The following is an 18,682-nucleotide window of genomic DNA, read 5'->3' on the forward strand; positions in this document are numbered from 1 at the left end:
TTTCTGCATGTTTCCTGTAGGTAATCACAGGTAAATGTGGATTAATAGAATTAACCTTGAGTAGGCAGAGCACCAGCAAAGCCCATGGCTCCTTGTATCTTCTCACAATTTGGTTCTAACCGGGCAGGAATACTTTGTCCCATGTTATGTGACTAACCAAACAAAGTGCTTGACAGGTTCTATAATGGATAGCTGACAACCGTGATTTCTGTTGCAGAACATCAAACTTGAAATGACTTTTCTAATCAAAGCATCATGTAGTTGCCCACTGAATGATTCATATACATCATACTATTTATCTAGAAAGCTTTGGAAAATGAAAATGATAATGAGCAAAAAATAAAAAATCAGACTCACGCAGAGATGTAATGAAGAGAGACGGGAGAACATAGCACACAGATGATAGGAAGGACACTACTATAGAGTTTGTTTGTTTCAACAAGGGATAAAGTGGCAAGTGCAAGACTTGCAGCCCCAGAATAGAGCAAGTATATAATTTTGCTGTACAGAGATTAATCATAACCATTCTGAGAGATATCAGCCCTCTGGCTACACTGAAAGGTCTTTGGTTCAAAGCTGGTGCATTCACCCAGGAATATTATTCAGTGGTGATAATATTTCACAGTCAGAGGACTTTCTGTCCTGTAAAGCCAGGCTGATCACAACCAGGGCTCTGGCAGTACTGGCTCTGAGCTCAATCGGAGCAGTTGCTGTCAGAGAGGTCCAGTTATTACCTTATTCACACCAGGTCTGTCACCAAGTCAAACCACTACAAACACCGCCCTTGTTTTCTCGTTGCTCTGCAGTACGGAGTACCTATTGGAATTGGGCTTTTAGGGGAGAGGCTATGTTGTACAGTGTAAAAATCACATGGCCTAATTGCACAGAGCTGGTGTTTGTGCCATGCAGCTTTGAGGTGCTCAGAATGTTGTGCTGATGCCACTTCGGTGCACTCAGCTCTGGAGGAGACACACTGGGTGTCAACACATTATGCATCACAAAATATAAGCATACCTCCAGTTGCACGTGTACTGCAGGACATCCCATCTTTGGATATTTGCTGACACATAACCTGCTGTTCTGCAATTTTCATGAGCACTGGCTTTACTCATTTTTCAGTCTTGTATAATTTTCTGCTAATCAGAGTTCTGCTCAAGCACAGAAGCTCTGGGAGTGTGAACGTACTGCATTCAGAGCTCTGCTTAAACCTGACCAAGTTGTGCTTTCAACTTGGCTGACCTCACTATATGCAGTACCAGATACTTTTATGTTATGCGAACTGATGCCAAGGACATGTGATGGAGTCAAGTACAGAGAATAAAAGCAGAGCAGATGTGCTGCGTGTACCAGATTTTTCAGTGTTATGATTAATGTGACATCATGAACCTGCACTGAAACATTATGCTATGAAAAGAAACAAAGCACAGGGCCTGATTTTATTCTGTGCATCTATTGAAGGGTTTGGGAGTTTTCCAATGTAATCTGATTCCTAATACTCAGCACCTCTTTACTTGAAATGGATGATGTGTAATGTGATGGCAATTAGCACTTGAAACTCAGGCACCCACCCTCAAGAGAACTCTTTTTTGCACAAAGGTGGAGGGTCTGCAACGCAGTCAGTCACAGCCTCTATGCCATATTTTTGAGGGGTTTTATGCTATGAAGACAGAAGTTATTTGTTTTACAGAAGAACGTTTTTAAAGATGTGCCATGCTTAAGGTTTACATTTGACATTTATTATCCAATTTATTTATAAAACTGAACAAAATGATGTTTGTGAACAGAATTCAGTCAGTGTCCTGTGATAAAAGGGATCTGCAATAATGAAAAAGCTTCATTTCATTCTTTAAGTTTACATGTTTTTGAAGTTGATCAAAAACTTTGTGATCCTTGAAGGACATACATCTATGCATTTTTATCAAATTTAGTCAGATTTTCATATGGGCATTATGAGAAACTACAAAAATACATTAAAATAGCTTATAAATAAATTCTAATGCTCGGTTCTTAATATATCTCACAACTTCCATGTTACTGGAGTTGAGCACATAGATAATTAGACATCTGGAATTGTGGAAATACCTCCTCTGTAGAACGGACTGAATCAATACTTCAAACAGGTGACTACCCACCTCTCTTTCTTTCCCTCTTCCCCTTGAAAATGCAAGATAGAAATTCTAGTTTGTGTCCTGAATTTACAGTTTGGAAATGTGAAGCTTTAAAATCAGATGTGGAGACTGCTTAATCCAAGTTTTAATGACAGTGTAGGACATTTTTTTTTCTAGCTTTTATTCTAGTTTGAGGGCAGCAGTTTTGTTTAGTGGCTGCAGTTCTGAATAGCTGAGGCGAAGATTGCCAGGCAAATCTGGCAAATATGCTGAGTATCATAAAGAAAAGACCTTCAGCCAAGCACTAGCAAGGCAATATCAGTCTAGATTTTAATCACACTGCATGGCATGCAGACAAGATGGTGATAAAGTTGAAAAAAAATGGGCATGAAAACAAAGGGAAAAGAATAGCAGAGTAAACATAGCCAATGGTCCAACAGAAATTATGACTACAGTGAGAAGATGGGCAAACAGAACATGGCACTCCAGCAAATATTTGCAGTGCTGCTAAATAACTGTCTTGCATCATTGCAAGCTGCTTCTTACAAGTCAGAGAAGTGTGAGTTGGTTTTTCCCTCTAGCATTTCCAGTTTTCAGAATTCTGTGCTTTTTCCTGGCACATAAATTTAAAAAAGGATTTTTGTTTTTAACTTTTCTGTGCAAATCTCCCTTGAACTTTTCTAGGGTGACTTCATATCTCATCAGATGATTGTCATTTTTGGGATGTATTCAACAGATGATGCCTCCTCCCCTGCAGGCTATTAACCTTCCATATTCTGAGAGCAGAGTATTTTGGCAGAACAAATCAGTTTAATTTGTCTGAAAACTTGGGTGATCGGTATCTGTTTACAAACTATCTTTCTTTGTATCCTGGAAGAGAGATGAGGAGCGAAGAATAAATAATTACTTCTAATTACATTAATAGAATTCGTCCTCTCGTTTTAATGAAGTAATTTTCAGTTTTTTTGTAGAAAAAAATTTTCTTCCCTTTTTTACCTCCAGCGCAGTAAAAGGCTTAAAGAAATGCAGAGTTCTTTGCTTTTTCCTGAGAGTAGATTATCAGCACTGTTTGATTTTCAAAGTAATTTATGTGAATTAACAGCAAAACTGACATGCACTAAAACCACTTGAAATCTGGCCGGCATGTTTGTTTTAGTCCAGCCTCTGGAGGGGCGAGGTGGAGTCGCTAAGCACTTGATGCCACATGGATGTTTGAGTGCCTGGCTACAGCACTGCCAGCAGCCCGGTCCTCTCAGCATCTAGACCCTGGTACTTTCACTTCAGATTTTTGTCAATATCTTTGATGTCCAGGGAGACAGACTTAAAAGACCCAAGTGGAACATGTACAACTACTTTAACGTATAGTATTAGTTTGTCTTACTAAACAGAAGAAATGGAACCTGAAGAAAAAGGAACTTTTTAAACCATGGCTGGCTCCTTAATGCATCCTTCAGGGAGATCTGGAGGACTTTCAATCTGTAAGAGATTTATCTCCTCCTTATGGTCTTGTTAGTCCTATAAGCAGAGGAATGCTCCCAGTGAATCCAACAGGTCTGACCATATGAGCGTACGAGCCATGAGCAGCACAGTGCGACCCAGTCACACAGAGCTGTGTTAGTGAGACAGGGAAAACTGAAATGCTCAGGCAAACTTCCCTCCCTGCAGATGCTCTTTTGCATGGAGGTGATTAAAACATGTCAGGCTTGAGTAAGAAGCAAGGTAGAGGTAAAGAGGTGACTGCAGGCACCACTAACGGTCCTTGCAGCTGGATCATGAGGTTCCTCATGAGCTACAACACTCTGTGACAGGAGGCTTCATGCTCCTGGCTTACTGATGCATTCTGCTCAGTAACATATAATTCTCTTCATGCAGCTCTCATACACTGATGCTAGTTGGTTTTCAGATCAAGAAAGACACATAAATCCCAGTCTTGTTAAACTGACAACTCCAATTCCAGAATAACTCCGATGCAAGCTTTAGTTTTCTTTGCCTGTATCTCTACGCAGAGGGATCTGAGGTGTCAGCATTGCGAGCCCGATCATACCAAGCTTAATGCAGTTCCAAGGTCTGTAAGTTGAGCACACCAGCAGTGCACGTGGTGACGTCCTGTTGCTGGCCAGCCGGGCACCCAGGAAGCCCTGTGGCACCCAGCGGCACACGGCCTGTGTTCAGTACAGGAGGGGTCGGGCAGGAGTTCATCCAACCATCCACAGCAATACAGATGAGAACTGTTTATGATCTGTGTGCACTTCTATTGAATTTTAGTTCTTGCAGTAGCAATGAGGTGAGTGTTCCAAGCAGTGTGCACAGCCTCCAGCAGGGAGTGTGTTTTTACAGAGAGATGTGAAAGGCGTACATCACAGAGCAGTTCGCTTTAGTTAAGGAGTTACCTCAGTGTATGAAATTGATCTTTGATTTTTGCTGGCATAATCCCAAACGGGTAATATGTAGCAGCACCTGGAAAGCTTTGCCAGTAGAAGGCATCTTTTTTTTCTGGGAGAAGGACTGTAAAAGCTGTGGGTGCTTGTCTGGGCAGCCAGCACGGGGAGGGCAGTGCAGAGCTGTCCCACAGGACTGGTGGGAGCTGCAGATACGGCACCTGCACGCTTCTGGGAAACAGTAATCTCTGCGGGGCAGGAGGGGCTAGAATGATTCAAACGATGCACAAAAGTGCAGAGAATGGCTTTAAAAGGCAGTGTGTGTCAGATACTGATGATGACAAAGTGACAAAGCTAATTCCTTTGGCTCGGGCTGGCAGTACACTTTAACATCCCAGTCGCCAGGAAGGGCTGTACAGTGGGGGCTGCTGGGTGACAGCTCCAGCCCGTTCCACTAACGGTTCCTCCTCAGAGCTGCGGAGAAGCCTTGGATCCAGCAAAAGCACATCCAGCTCAGTGAGTGGTCAGTGCCACAGGCGTGCCTCTGCTATTGTGCTCACAGTGAATGATCCAAACACAGCAAACAAGGCTAGCCAGATAAAAAGGGGAGCTTAGTGAGGAACCAGGGAAAGTTCTCCCTGTGTAACCGTGATCGCAGCACTGAAGAAGGCCAGAAAGATGACTACATGTCAAGTGTCAGAATTAACATACAAGGTTCCTTATGGATAAATGGACTTGCATAAGTTTTAATGGATTTAAAGTAAAGGTTTTGCTATTATTACGGGAAGTAAATGTAATTTAAAAAATACTGAAAAACACTTTTTGCATCTGAAGTAAAACTAATCCTTCCACATGCTATACATTTTCTTCTGTGTACAATTATTTCTCCTATATATAAAAAGTTTCCATTATCCCTTCTTATAAAATCAAAGATTTTCGTTAAGTTGTTCCTAATGAAAGTGGTAATCTGATTTGATTGTTTAGCCCATGATTCTTCTATTGCTAGAGACACACAAGTAGCCTAAGGCTCATATGATGGGAACTTAATAACCTGCTACTGTTAATTTCTTGAAAAACTTTTGAAATTCTGACATTTTTGTCAGACTTCTATGTAATAAATAACTTCTCACAGTCTTAGCTAGACTTAACTTCTCATAGTCTTAGCTATTAGATATAAGCAAAATTAGAAAATAAAGTATCATGAGTTCATATAATGTCTGAATGTTCTTAGAGATGAGGGCTCTATAAAGAAAGTTTGTTTAATGTCTCTGATCTTCATGGGTTCAGCTTCCTGTCATTGTTCTTACTGACTGTCACCATTGTTCCCTACTGTCACTGCTCTAGTCCAAGGATGCACTTATCATTTGTGGTTCTATGCAGTCTTTTGTGTAGTATACGCTCACAGGCTCCATCTAAATTGTGCCAACTGTAAGTTCCCAAAACGCACTTCAGCTTACAGTCAGCAAGTAGTTGATATTGATGACACTACTCAGGTAGAAAGTTGTCCAGATTCTTTTTATTTAAGGTCTAATTTTCTAAATAAAAGAACAGAATGCCTAAATATAAAATGTGCATTATCATTCAGATTGGAAATAACCTACTATATACACTTTCTTTTGTGGATAGGGTTCCTTCCTAGAGCTTTTCTTTCTTCACTTAAGAGAGCTGATTCTATATTTGTTAGGAATATTTCCATATTCCTCTCCCTTTCTTGGATTATTGATTTGGATCTGTTTGGTCTATCTTGCTATGCTTTAGAGATAAGGATAATCAGAGGAGTGAGAGAAAAGATCAGGACACTGTCTCCTAAAAGAAAAAAAAAATTTGAACTACTTCTGTTGTGGGGATAATATAAAGCATAACGATTTAGAAAGATTAACACTGATGACTTCATTAGAGAAAAAGATGGGGGAGATGATGCTAGAGGCCTCCAACTTCACATTATAAGAGACTACGAGGAAAAGGAACAACCCACACTGCATTCCAAGTAAAAAAGATTCCTACTCATTAACACATATAAATGCTGATGGATAATTAAGTAATTTGGGAGACAGACCATGCATATGGGAAGCATTTTTGGTATTTTATGGTCCCTTTCACTGACCTATGTAATTACTGTCCTGCTGGCTGGCACAGCAACATAAAACTTCTGTGAACATCTCCATTATGAAGTCTGTAAATTCTGAATGACCTTTCCTTTTATTTCTTACATTAGGATGAAAAAAAAAAAGAAAAAAGGCTGTTAAATCTGTTAAATCCTATTATTCCCTCCAATGCTATTAAGGAGAAAAAAATGGTAAACTTTATTGAGTGATCAATTTTTAAGCCACCTACAATGCAGTATAGAAAACAGAGCCAATTTATATCTGGCAAGAACAATTCACGTCAAACCAATCTTATTTCCTTCTCTGACAGGGAAAATGGCTGAATGGAAAACTAGGAGTAGTAGCTGTGACATTTTTACGTGTGACATTCCTATGATATATATCATAGGACTATATTAGAATACATGGGTGGTGTCACCTTGAGCTGCAATAACATTTACTGAAAAAAAAGATTTCAAGGAATAGGTGTTAGTGATTTGCTCTCAGATTAAGAGAATCCATCAAGTGGAGGTAACCAGAGTCTGTGCTGGCACCATATTCAGTATGTTCTCCTTTGCTTCCAACTTGCAAATGTGCAACTGACACCAAACTGGGAGGGAACGGCAGCATTTTGGAAGCTGAGCTTCAGTAATAACAAATGACGAGCCCTAGACCTAAAAAAATGGAATCTAGTCTACCAGTTCAAAATAAGACTCTGCGAATCCCTGCATAAATATGGGGCCTGCATAACCTCCTAAACTCTTCTGTATACTGGCATCATGAATTACATATATTCATTATAATACCACTTGATAAGATATACAATTTCTTGTGACATGTCTTTCTGCTCTGAAATGAATTTAACTTATGCTTTCCAGCAAGGAATTTTCTCAGAATGTACCTTTGAATTGTCTCAGCTGACTCATTAAATTGGTAGGGATTAAAAAATAATTAAAAATTAGTAGAAATTTCTAACAGTGGAGAAAATAGGGGACTAAAACCTGACCCCTGCATCCAGTGTAGGAAGAATACAGTGTGCATCTTAGGACAGGAAAAGTCTTTGGTCTACTAGGTTGGTTTAGGACTCTAGCAATGTGATAGGGAAATTTCAAGCCCTGATGGAGGAAACTGTAAAATGACAAACTTGTTTTTAATCCATACAGCCTTCAGTTAGCAAATATTTAACGGACGTGTTGATAGCAACTTTGGTGTACAATGTGCAGAAATATGAATCTGTGGACAGAAAAAGCAATTGTTTGTAGGTACTCCAATTCAGGAAAATATTTAATCACTTGCAGGTACTTAAATGCTTTCCTGAATAGATGCAAACTTTTTCCATACTGAAGTTGTTTCCTGAATTAGGGTTTATAATTTAAGGTCATTGTGATTGCAGGACTAACCGATGGCCAGATAATGAGATAATGTAAAATGAAGCTATAGATGCAAGACTTAGGCACTTAAAGGGCATTGAAAACCAGAACCTAAAAACAAAATCCTTTTCTTCTTTACCTTGGAAATATTAAAGTACAAAGAGGAGAGCAGATGAAACTCATAGACTAGTCTCATTATTGAATACGGTCCTCTCTGAAGGAAATTGGGCTTTTCCTGAGCTAAAACAGTGGTCATACCACGCCAGTTAAGGTAAACTCTCAGGAGACAAATCTGCAGCCTTAAAAGCTTTCTGTAGTATACTCAAATACCCACTCACTTATCTCTGCTACTACCCTGCAGCATTAGTTCTTGCCAAACCTGGATCCTACTTATATGCTTACAAACTTTCTGTGGCATGTGGAAACAGAGAACTGCTCACTGGAGTAGTAATGTACTTAAATACATCTGAATTTAAATGAAATTACGATCGACTGTCTGGTCTGAGATACCTGCCGGATACAGCAGCTGTTTCTCCATCTCCACACTTCGGCCAACTCATTGTCTTTCCCTCAACATAAGCTTCCTTGTATCTTTACTACACTGTGCCCAAGGGTTTTGGGCTTCTGCACAACAGTATATTGGTCTCTGTGAGCAGAAGTACTTTCTGACATCTGTACCACACCTGCAAGCAAGTAAATTGAGTGGGACAAGTGATGATGTCAATGGCTGCATAGGGTAGACAACCAAGCTGCTGTTAAGCACTGTCATCACAGCAACTCAGAGCTCTGCACTGCTTTATTTACTGTTTTTCTGGTTCTTTGGACATCTCTGTACCACTCTATGGAATATGTGGAACTACAGCATTCCACATATTGTGGACTATGACCACAGGCATGCAAGTCATAACCATCATTAAGTGGTTCTGTTGTTAGGCTGTTTAAGACAAGAGCTGTATTACATGGAGATGAAAATGCTTTATGGCTAACATGGAATCAAGACCCACTGAAAGGTCTTTCATATGGATGCTGCCGTGGTCCTGGGGTCAATAAGCTGCAAGATAAGTCCAACATCATTCCTGAACTTTATATTCACTTTAAATTACCAAGCAATTTTAAAATAAGTTACTACAGATGAAGATTATCTTACAATGAACATATAATTTCCATTTTGTAACTCCCACTATTTGTTTTGGTGAAACCCATAAAAGTTCCTGCTCTGCAAGGCCCACTTAATGTATTTTATTGTCTTTAAGTAGTTCATCTCCACCTATTCAATGGTGATTTTCAGTAATTCATCTTACTTTGGAGAAGTAATTCTGCAGCACAAGAACTCATCTTAAGTCTGTTCTGCTCATGTCAGGGAGAACTTGATAGATGAGAAAGTAGTCTGATCTACCTCAGAAACAAGGGTAGTATCATTCATCAAAACATTCATGTAAATCACAGTCATCTGGAACATTACGTGACCTGATGGTGTTTTTAAAATCCTATATACTTTAAAATGTTTTTATCTTCCGCAGACACACAGATATTAACATACACAATGCTTATTGACACCGGATAAAATGATTATTTTTAGAATTTCCTTACTTCATAAAGCAGTACAATAGCTATGATGCTACAAATAACTCACTATGAACTCTTCTTATAAGCAAACAGAGGAAGTATCAGTTTAGGAAGAGACAAGGAGTTCAGAATAGACAACATATTAGAATGCTACTTTCAGTACTATTAAAAATATGCAAGTATTAGCTTTACTTTGGATCAGTAAAAATATAAATATTTCATTCAACGGGTCATTCAAAACTCGGGCAGAATTACCTGCCTAGCAATAAAAAAAATCCAAGTTTTAACTAACCAAGTTTTATCTGAGATAAAATGCAACAAAACCAGTGCATCACTGAACTTGTGACCAACCTTCTTAGTTTTGGAAACATATATTTATGCTATCAAAAACTGGTTTCTAGTTAAATGATGTAATTTTTTGTTTGAGACTCCCACTGTATTATTATGTGGTTTTACTGAAAGTGCTTTAACTTCTCCCTTCTGGAGCATTCCAGATTCTGCTGTTACTTCTTCACTTTTTTACTGACAGAATTGAAATCAGCTGGCCAGAGGTTGGCCTTGTGTATTTTTCTCCAATTCATATGACAAGTTGAACGGCTTTATAGTAAATGGAGCATCAGCTATCTGATTACAGCTGGTTTTGTATGTGTAATTTAACCAATGGGGAATTACTGAATTTTCTGTAGTTAAGGTGAAAACATAAGTATTTTGGAAACAGATTCTGAAAGACTGTTACGAATTGCTTTTGAGGTTCTCTCGAAGCATGACTGTGTTGAGCCCTATTACTCTGCATCTGAGGAGTAACTTCAGCTCTCCATAGATCAGCAGCCATACTCTGGCCTACCTTCTACTGAATGTGCTGGGTTCTCTTTGGGATCCCTACCTTGCTAAGTAGCTCCTAATTTCCCTCTGCCTGTATTTTTCAAGATGTATTTGAGGATTCATTAGCTACAAGCAGTGATTTTCAAGTTAAATGGTGTTTACATACTGTGATTTCCTAGCCATTTTTTTGGATGGACTCAAACTTACCTATAGTGCTGCAGTTCAGATTCTAGCTTCTGAATGTATATTTGCAAATGTGGCACTTCGTTAGCTTTCACTTCTAGCTCCTTCACTTTGCCAAGACTGTTACGGACTGCCTGTCTCGCCTCCTCCACCTTTTTCCTCATTTCTGCTTGTTCCCTCTTCAGGTTACGGTTGCAGTCTTCCAGACTGACTAGTGCTTCCTGGGAGCTCTTCAGCTCTCGTTCTAGTTCTTGATTGAATCTAATTGCTTCTTCGATTTGCCCATCCCTGGAGCTCCGGATGAGTTCTACTTCTTTCAGGACGCTTTGAAGGCACTTGGTCTGGGAGTGGTTCTCTGTTAACAGTCTCTTACTCCCTATAAAACAGGTTCCCTCTTCCTTATGGTTAGCATGGCTTTTCCGCAGTCCTACCTATGTTGAACAGGAGCATAAAGCAGGGACAAATTTATGTACTTTAAAACAACTGCTATTTTAATCAAGACTGAAAATGGCTTGTTTTTTTTGTTTGTTTCAAACCCATATAGCTGATCAGTAAGTAACAAACAGCCTACCTTTGCAAAATACAGAGACAAGGAAACAATCTCTGGAAGAAAGTTTTAAAATATGTATCTATAAATTTAATTTTTAAATGATGCAGGAGGAAAGTTACTTTCTTGCACCATTTCCTATATAGCTTTAATGTCATCACGTTGGTCTGTGCTCAGAAGGCAAGTATTCTGGAAAAAAGTTTCTGATCACTTTTTTTTTTTTTAAGCTGTGTTCAGCAGAAGCAGACCAAGCGCAGCTAGTGGTGTTCTGGAGCTCTGACCTTTGTGCTCCTGATTCCTCCTGGGGCCTCTGACTGGTGACTTCATTTGTGTCCCTGTTCATTGCAGGGGAGTTGGACGAGATAGCCTTTAAAGAAGGTCCCTTCCAACTCAAATGATTCTGTGATTCACATCCACCTCTGACTTCCCATTTGAAAACAGTAAAACCATCCTTCTGCTCTGTACTGCATGCTGTGAAGATGGCCAGCCAGCTAATGCCAAGTGGCACATTTGGAGCAGAATTCCATGGGTGCTGTGATAGTATTAAATCCATCCTGATTTGAGCCACCAGAACTGGGAAACCTAGCCCTTGAGCGCTCTGCCTATTTTGTGCTATTTCATGCCAGAGTAGTTTAACTGCTGTTAAGTACGTGCTCGTTTCACTCGAGCCAGAACAGCAGGAACAGGCCACAAGTTCTGGGGCCCTGCACAGCAGCCAGGGGCTATTCATCAGTCCCCGGGCAGAACTGGCTCCAGCCCTGAGCTCTGATGACCGTGCTCTGAAGAAAACGCTGCTAATGTTTCTGAGTTCAAGCATTCATGAGCAAGCAACTGCTTTTGCAGGTATAAGGGTCCCAAAGCTACTTCTATGGAGACAAAAACAGCAGCATGCAAATGCTATAGAGCTGACCGACTGCTGTGCGACTGGAAAAAGCAGCACGATACCTACAGGTTTGTTAAAGCGGTCTGCAATTTTAGCAGGATGGTTTGCAGCGCATCACCTAGATGTAACGCTGTCACAGCTGTGAAACTACAGCATTTCTGCCCGAAGAGCCAAGGGGGAACGCAAGCAAAACTCTGCTACAAGTTGACAGGGAGGACGAAGCAGCGGCCCGGTCCGCGTCAGCCTCCTCGCACGGAGCAGCCGCCCCGCTCCCGGCCGCACTCACCTGCAGCGCCAGGCAGCGCGCGTCGCTGCTCTGCAGGGCGGCCCGCATGTCCTCCACCAGCTCCCGCAGGCTGCCGTTCTCCTCTTCCAGCTTGGCGATGCGGTCCTCGGCCTGCTCCAGCGCCACGATCTCCTCGTAGCACTCCGGCGAGCAGGGCCCGGCCGCCCGCCGCTCCGCCGCCTCCCCGCCGCGCCGTCCCGAGCCCGGCCCGGCCGCGTCCCGGCGGCGGCGGCGGGGGCTGCGCAGGCGGATCTGCGTCTCGATGTGCTCGCTCTCGCGGCCCAGCGGCAGGCGAGGCACGGCGCTGCCCGCCTTGGTGCTGAAGTAGCCGCAGAGCCGCGCGTGGAACTGGCGGAAGGTGAGCTCGGCAGAGAGGCCGTCCCACAACGCCGCGCACTCCTCGGGGTCGGCCGCCGCCTCCGCCGCCTCCTCCAGCCCCAGCACCTGGCACAGCGTGCGGAAGTCCTCGCCGGGGATCCTGCCCTCCCCGGCGCAGTCCAGGTGGTGGAAGATCTCCTGCAGGTACTGGTCGAGGCCGGTGGCCAGCACGACGATCTCGTTCTCCACGCCGCGGTCCAGCCCGTAGTGGTAAGCCAGGGCGCTGACCAGCCACTGCGTGCGCCGGGCCGGCCGCCCGTACGGGTCCCAGCCCTCAGGCGGCTCCATCGCGCCCGCCGACCATCCTGCCCGGATCCCGCCCGGCCGCGGCCCCGCCGGCAGCTGCAGCGGCAGCCCCCGCCCCGCCCCCGTCCTGTCCCGCCCCGCGGGGCTCTGCCCCCGGCCGCTCCCCCAGCCCCGAGCCTTTCTTCTCGGCAGAACCTGAGCCTCGGCGCGACGTTCGCCTCTGACTTCTGGCAAAGCTGGAGACCTTGTGGCTGCTCTTGGACGTGAGCAACAAGGCAACGCTGCAGAACGCAGTTTGACAAGTAGCGCTTGTGAACGCTCCAACTAAATTCGTGAAACCGATGTGCTTACAAGTTGGGAAGCGCTCTGTTTATTCACTCAGTTTAGTTCACCTCTGCAGTTGCAGTCTGTGTAGCATTCGTAAGTGGTCGAGTTATCATTTGTAACAGAAATGAATTAATGGAAAGCTAAACTGATTCAAACGGAACTTTCATCGAATCATAGAATAGAAAGGACCCCAAGGATCATCAAGTTCCAACCCCCCTGCCACAGGCAGGGCCACCAACCTCCAGATCTGGTACTAGACCAGGCAGCCCAGGGCCCCGTCCAACCTGGCCTTGAACACCTCCAGGGATGGAGTATCCTTCCTTCTGAAGTAGGGACGATCATTGCTTTCCAGCTATGGAGAAGGGCCTTGTTAAAAGTTGTGTGATGAAGACGGTGTACCTGGTCTCGACCGGTGCCATTCAAGTGCTTGAAAATCTTTTCTGTACACACTGTCCTGCATGAGCAGACACCAGGGGTGGGGGAAGCTGAGAGCAGCACCTGGCCAGGTGGTGAACACAGTGAGCAGGGCTGCTCTGCAGGCAGAAACAGACCACAGGCTGGCAGCGACCAGGCTGTGCCCTAGATCTGAATGCAGCGTCAAAGCTGGGGTGGTGATAACAGGGTCCAGAAAGAGCCCCAGGCAGGGCAAGGTGGTGGGCCAGGACCATCTGAGAAGTCTGGTCAGGAACAGCAGCGAGAGGGCCAGGGCTGGTCCAAGGTCTGCCACAGGTGGAGCTCCTGGACACGGAGTGTGGGTGGGGGTCCCATGGAGGTGGCTGGGGGCAGATGAGGTCTGCTGGTGCTCTGGGGGCACTGAAGCTGCTTGTTCTTCCCACAGTTGAATGGCAGTAGTGATCCACTTCAATGGACTGAATCATCAAGAAAAAGCATCCTTTACAAGAAAGTCTGTTAACTTTCTTCTTTACAAAAAAAAACAAATTGTTGGTCATTTAACTTGGTAGATTGGCAGTATATAAAGCTGTTTCGCTGAAGATTTCCTTCTGATTTTTTATGTTACAAGACCCAGAGTTCCCCCAGGGAGCTCAGCGTTCCTCAGAATCAGGCTCCCTATTTCCAAGGGCTGAGTTCTATCCACCAATGATCTTCTGTGTGTTTATAATTCAAAATAGCAGTGTGGTTTGTGATTTTGCAGTCATTAGGAATCTAATGTTCAGTTTATGGATTTACTTCTGGTTTTGTTTGTTTGTTTTTGTTCTGGGTATTCTTGTATCTTTAAAGAGTGTTTTATTGTCTTCTTGTTTGAACTGATATATAATTAGTAACTTACATTTTTTATTGGCATGAGGAGTGACTGGATGAACTGATAAGTTTTTTTCATGCTTAACATACACATTCATTTTTACTATCATAGATCTGTATAGCTAGAAAACTTTTTTAGTTTGATAATTATTTTATCACAATAAATTGATTTGAGGCCCACCAAATGTTCAGTGCTGGAGAGAAAGAGACAAGAAAGACAGAACATAAACTGTGAGTGTTTTTTAGCAGATATTATGTAAATCCACATCTGTTATCCATACACAACAAATGGACTGATCCCAAACACCTCCTAAAGCATAAGGGCCCTGGAGATAGACAGTGCCATAATTTAAGCTTGTTTTGGTCTAGCTAGTTTCAATTGTAAAAATATTTATCAGGTTGAAATAATTGCTTTAAAGTCTGACAGACCCCCAACGAAGCTATAAACACGTCAGCATAAATTTTGCCTCAGCACCAGTTTCCAGTTGGGTTTCTTGGTGACATCTCTGGGTAGAGGAGAGGCATTGTTAGCAGCACTGGGGAACATTTGGGCCTTAATTGAATTTTGCATTGCCCATCTGCTATTCTTCTGTTTTAAAAGAATGAAGGGTGTAAATGACACAACAAATCTTTGGCTTTCTGTTTTACCGCTGCATCAGCAAAATGAATTTGTTAGAATGATGTCAACAAAGTTTTGCCTCTGAAAGAAAGCAGATACTGCATAATAATAGCAAAAAAACCCAAGCATTTGGTCTTTGTATCTTATTTGCTTTTTCAAGAAAAGAGCTGATGCTGGACAGTTTTGTTTTGCATCATGTTTTCGAAAAGAAAAAAACAACAACCAAACCCAATACTTTAAAGACCAGGCAACTGGGCCAGAGAAATCCCCTCCCTGTAGCAAGGGGTTTGGATTTGGGAGAACTAAACTTTCTTTTTGTAACCTTTTTAAAACAACCAAACCCATAAACAAAAAACAAACATACAAAGCAACAACTACAGCATGAATTCCTACACAACCTTTTTCTCCAGTGCACCGTTACTGATACCAGTAGTACAGGAAAGCCTCTAAATCTAATGACGATTGCTGTATTTGCTCCTGACCTCACCAAGACTCAGATTTTACCCAACCCTGGCAAGGTTTGCTCAATCCCCTACTTTTTCTCTGAACTTGCTCTGATGTCAGCATTTTATCCAGTGCTCAAGGACTTTCTGTTTCCAGTTCTGATTGCGCACTTCAGCATGATGGGAGAAGAGTCCTAACTGCAGATAAGAGGTGATGGCAAAGCATGATTTGGGTGGTGACTGTTTCTACACTGTTGTGATAATAGTTGAAAATTAGAAGTATATTAAAACACTGTGTTTGGAATTAATTAACTGGAGATGTTTATTTTTAGAGGTTTAGAGGTGCCAAAATCAGACTTAAGTTTGCCAATATCATTGATGAAAAGCTGTTTTAAATTGTATTAGGTAACACTGGGATTAGGAAAGGCATATAAACTGTGTTTACAGAGAAAAATGTTTTGCACTTAATTTAACTGGGCTCATGCTTCATTTCACAGTTTATATATGTGGCGGGGCCAAGGATCAGCTCAGTTTGCTTTTGTGTCTCGTGCCCCAGGGTATCAGTAAGTCCAGCACTTGTGTGGGCTGTCACTGAGTAGTGCTGCACACAGCCAGAACTGTTCAGCTTGGAGGGTGCTCATCTTGCAGCAAAAATCACTTCATTACTGTAAAAATTATTTTATTTTGTTCAGACTTTCTCCTGCAAAGGAGAAAAGTGAAAATTTAGTACTTAAAACCTTAAATCTGCTTTTTTCTGACCCTTTCTAACAAAGTCATACTGTGATGTTATAGATCATTTTTTAATTGTTTGGTGTTTATGAAACAGTTGCTTTTGCAAGGAACTTCAGAGATGAGCTAAAATAATATTAGTGGTGTGATGTTGTCCTTGGCATATTTTTTAAGTTTCTTGTAACTCCAAAAATGTTAGGCGTTGTCTTTGTTGTTAGGTGCAGTGTATTAGGAACAGCCCTGTGTACACAGTAAGAGAAAGAAGGAAAACGTAATGGAATGTCCCTGTCATGTAGGTCTGTTCCTGCTTGCATATTTTTTTCATTTAATTCAAGTGTGAGTAATTCTGATAACCCGTGTAAAAAGATGTTCTATGTTCAGCTACTTGCAAACAGGAAGGAGTCTCACTAATTTAGGGAACCTTAGCTTCTGAACTTAAGAAAAATGTATGTACTAAAAATGGACAAGAATGGACGTCTGGAGACTCTTGTGTGGAGCTCAATGGAAACCACCGAGGTTAATGAAAGATCTTAGGTACCTGACTGCAGCTTGGTTTTTGTCCTGAGATAATACTATTGCTAATTACATTCTAGTCTTTCTCTTTGTGTAATCCATTTGGAGGAATAAACACATTACGTAGTCTACAGAGGAAACAGCTGCAGCTCTCTGAACAACCAGATGTGTTGTTTGACATTTCTTAGCTATTCAGCATCTGGAGCAGTTTTAAGGATCTTCTACATTAATTAGAGAAAAAGAAGTCTACTGCTTTCAACTTTTATTTAGTGGTGCTCATGAGATAAATGATAAAATGATAAATGCATTATTTAGATACAGCCTATTTAGAGTGCATTTACTCCTGGATATTCCTAAATATCAGATTACTGTTTTTACAGGTGAGGAAATACAGTGGCAGTAAGGAGCAGATGCAAGGAGAGCAGTGGAAGCTTCAGCATCAGCGCTGAGACCCATTCTGTCCATCCGGCTGTTCCCATGACATCCAGAATCCCTGGAGGATCAGGATCAGTTACCTGTGGTAAGCTGGATGTCTGAGCATGCAGTTCCCAAAAATGGCATTCTGGATGGGGTATTGTATAGAGATAGGCAACGCAAGGAATGTGGGTGCCTCCCCTTCGTTCTAAAGTTATACACACTTGGCTGACAGCTCAGAGCCTTTGCCTGATGGGAATCATTAGCATGACTTCCTGCCCTGGTTTCTGGGGTCTGTCAGCAAGCGTGTGGTTTTGGTTCTGTTCACTGCTTTCTCAGACTCTACCTGCACTTTCACTAAGCCATGATGGAGCTTAGGACTCTTTTTTCCTATTGAGTTCAGTATATTTGAACTCCTTTCACAGTGGTGCAGCTTCAGCAGAAAGAGGGGGAAATACCCCTGTGCTCTGCGTAAGCTGCAGCTCTGGTGGTTAGTTGGGCCGTGCTTGGTGGTCAGAAGACACAGGGAGAGCAAGACCTTAGGGCAGGGAAGAAGTCTTGGATGTCTTGTGCACAGGGTATGTCTGCAATCAGTGGGACTGGCAATCCTGTAATTGGCCTTGAGGAGGTGTGCTATACTGCCTACATCCTCACAGTTGCAGTTAAAAAGGAAGCATGGCAGTTGGTATCTAGCCCAGTCTGGTAGGTACCTAGCAGGTATATCTACAGCAAAACAGCTTTGAGGACTGGAATGGAAGGCTGGCATCTAGGATTTGGGCTTTGATCTAGAATCGGTGTGAAAGGAGCTCCAAACTGTTATTTTAAGAGTTGGATCCTGTAGCGGAAATGCTAAGTCATGGCTTGAACCAGTGATGGAACACCTGGTGGGAAGGCAGGGCCAACCCAGGGGAACACAGGTGCACGCATTCTGAGTGACCAGAAAGGCTGGGGGCAGGATCCACCCCATCCCAGCCCTCATTTAAGGGTTGGCAGTGCAGGTAAGGGTATCTCATATGGAGATCCCGGCCTACCTGGGGCCTTCCAAGGGTAAGCAGCTTCTTTCCTTTGTTTCTCTGGCCACGGTTGTTGCATTTGGGCTTATCCCCACTTGCTGCAGCCTAGGACTTTGCTACCCTGCTATCATTGCTGTGTTTTCCATTGCATTATAGCATTACAGATTTTGTTGTTGTTGTTATTTTCAATTCTGTATGAAAAATTCAGGTGCTCCTGTTGGATCTGTCTGAAAGAGATTTGCCAAAACCCATGTGTGGAGGTAGTGGGAGATACAGGAATGGTATACAATAATCCACATGCTCCTTCTTTCACAGAATGCTCCCCAGAATGTTGAAGATCTTGTCTGTCAGGAAGGTGTTTCATTACAGTCATGTTTTATTCTGTTAGCATTTTAGTTTCTGCTCTGCTGCTGCTTCTCAGACATCAGCGCAACGATCAGGTGTGGGATGTGGTCATGTGGGAAAATGAGAACAGGAATCTGTGAGATAAATTGCTTCCCCCTTTTCATCTTG

General features: G+C 42.6%; 1 protein-coding gene across 1 annotated transcript in view; it reads right to left on the bottom strand.

The window, feature by feature from the left end:
- The window catches only part of EFCC1 (EF-hand and coiled-coil domain containing 1), a 48,601-nt gene extending 35,630 nt beyond the window's left edge, over window positions 1–12,971 (bottom strand). Inside the window, exons 1-2 of the mRNA XM_021409304.1 lie at window positions 12,228–12,971; window positions 10,536–10,942 (exon numbers count right to left, since the gene is read on the bottom strand). Of these exons, the coding sequence (XP_021264979.1) occupies window positions 10,536–10,942; window positions 12,228–12,893 (1,073 nt within the window). The 5' untranslated portion in view covers window positions 12,894–12,971. The remainder of the gene's footprint in view (window positions 1–10,535; window positions 10,943–12,227) is intronic.

Source organism: Numida meleagris, chromosome 11 (assembly GCF_002078875.1).
Source record: "Numida meleagris isolate 19003 breed g44 Domestic line chromosome 11, NumMel1.0, whole genome shotgun sequence".
Taxonomy (NCBI): Eukaryota; Metazoa; Chordata; class Aves; order Galliformes; family Numididae; genus Numida; species Numida meleagris.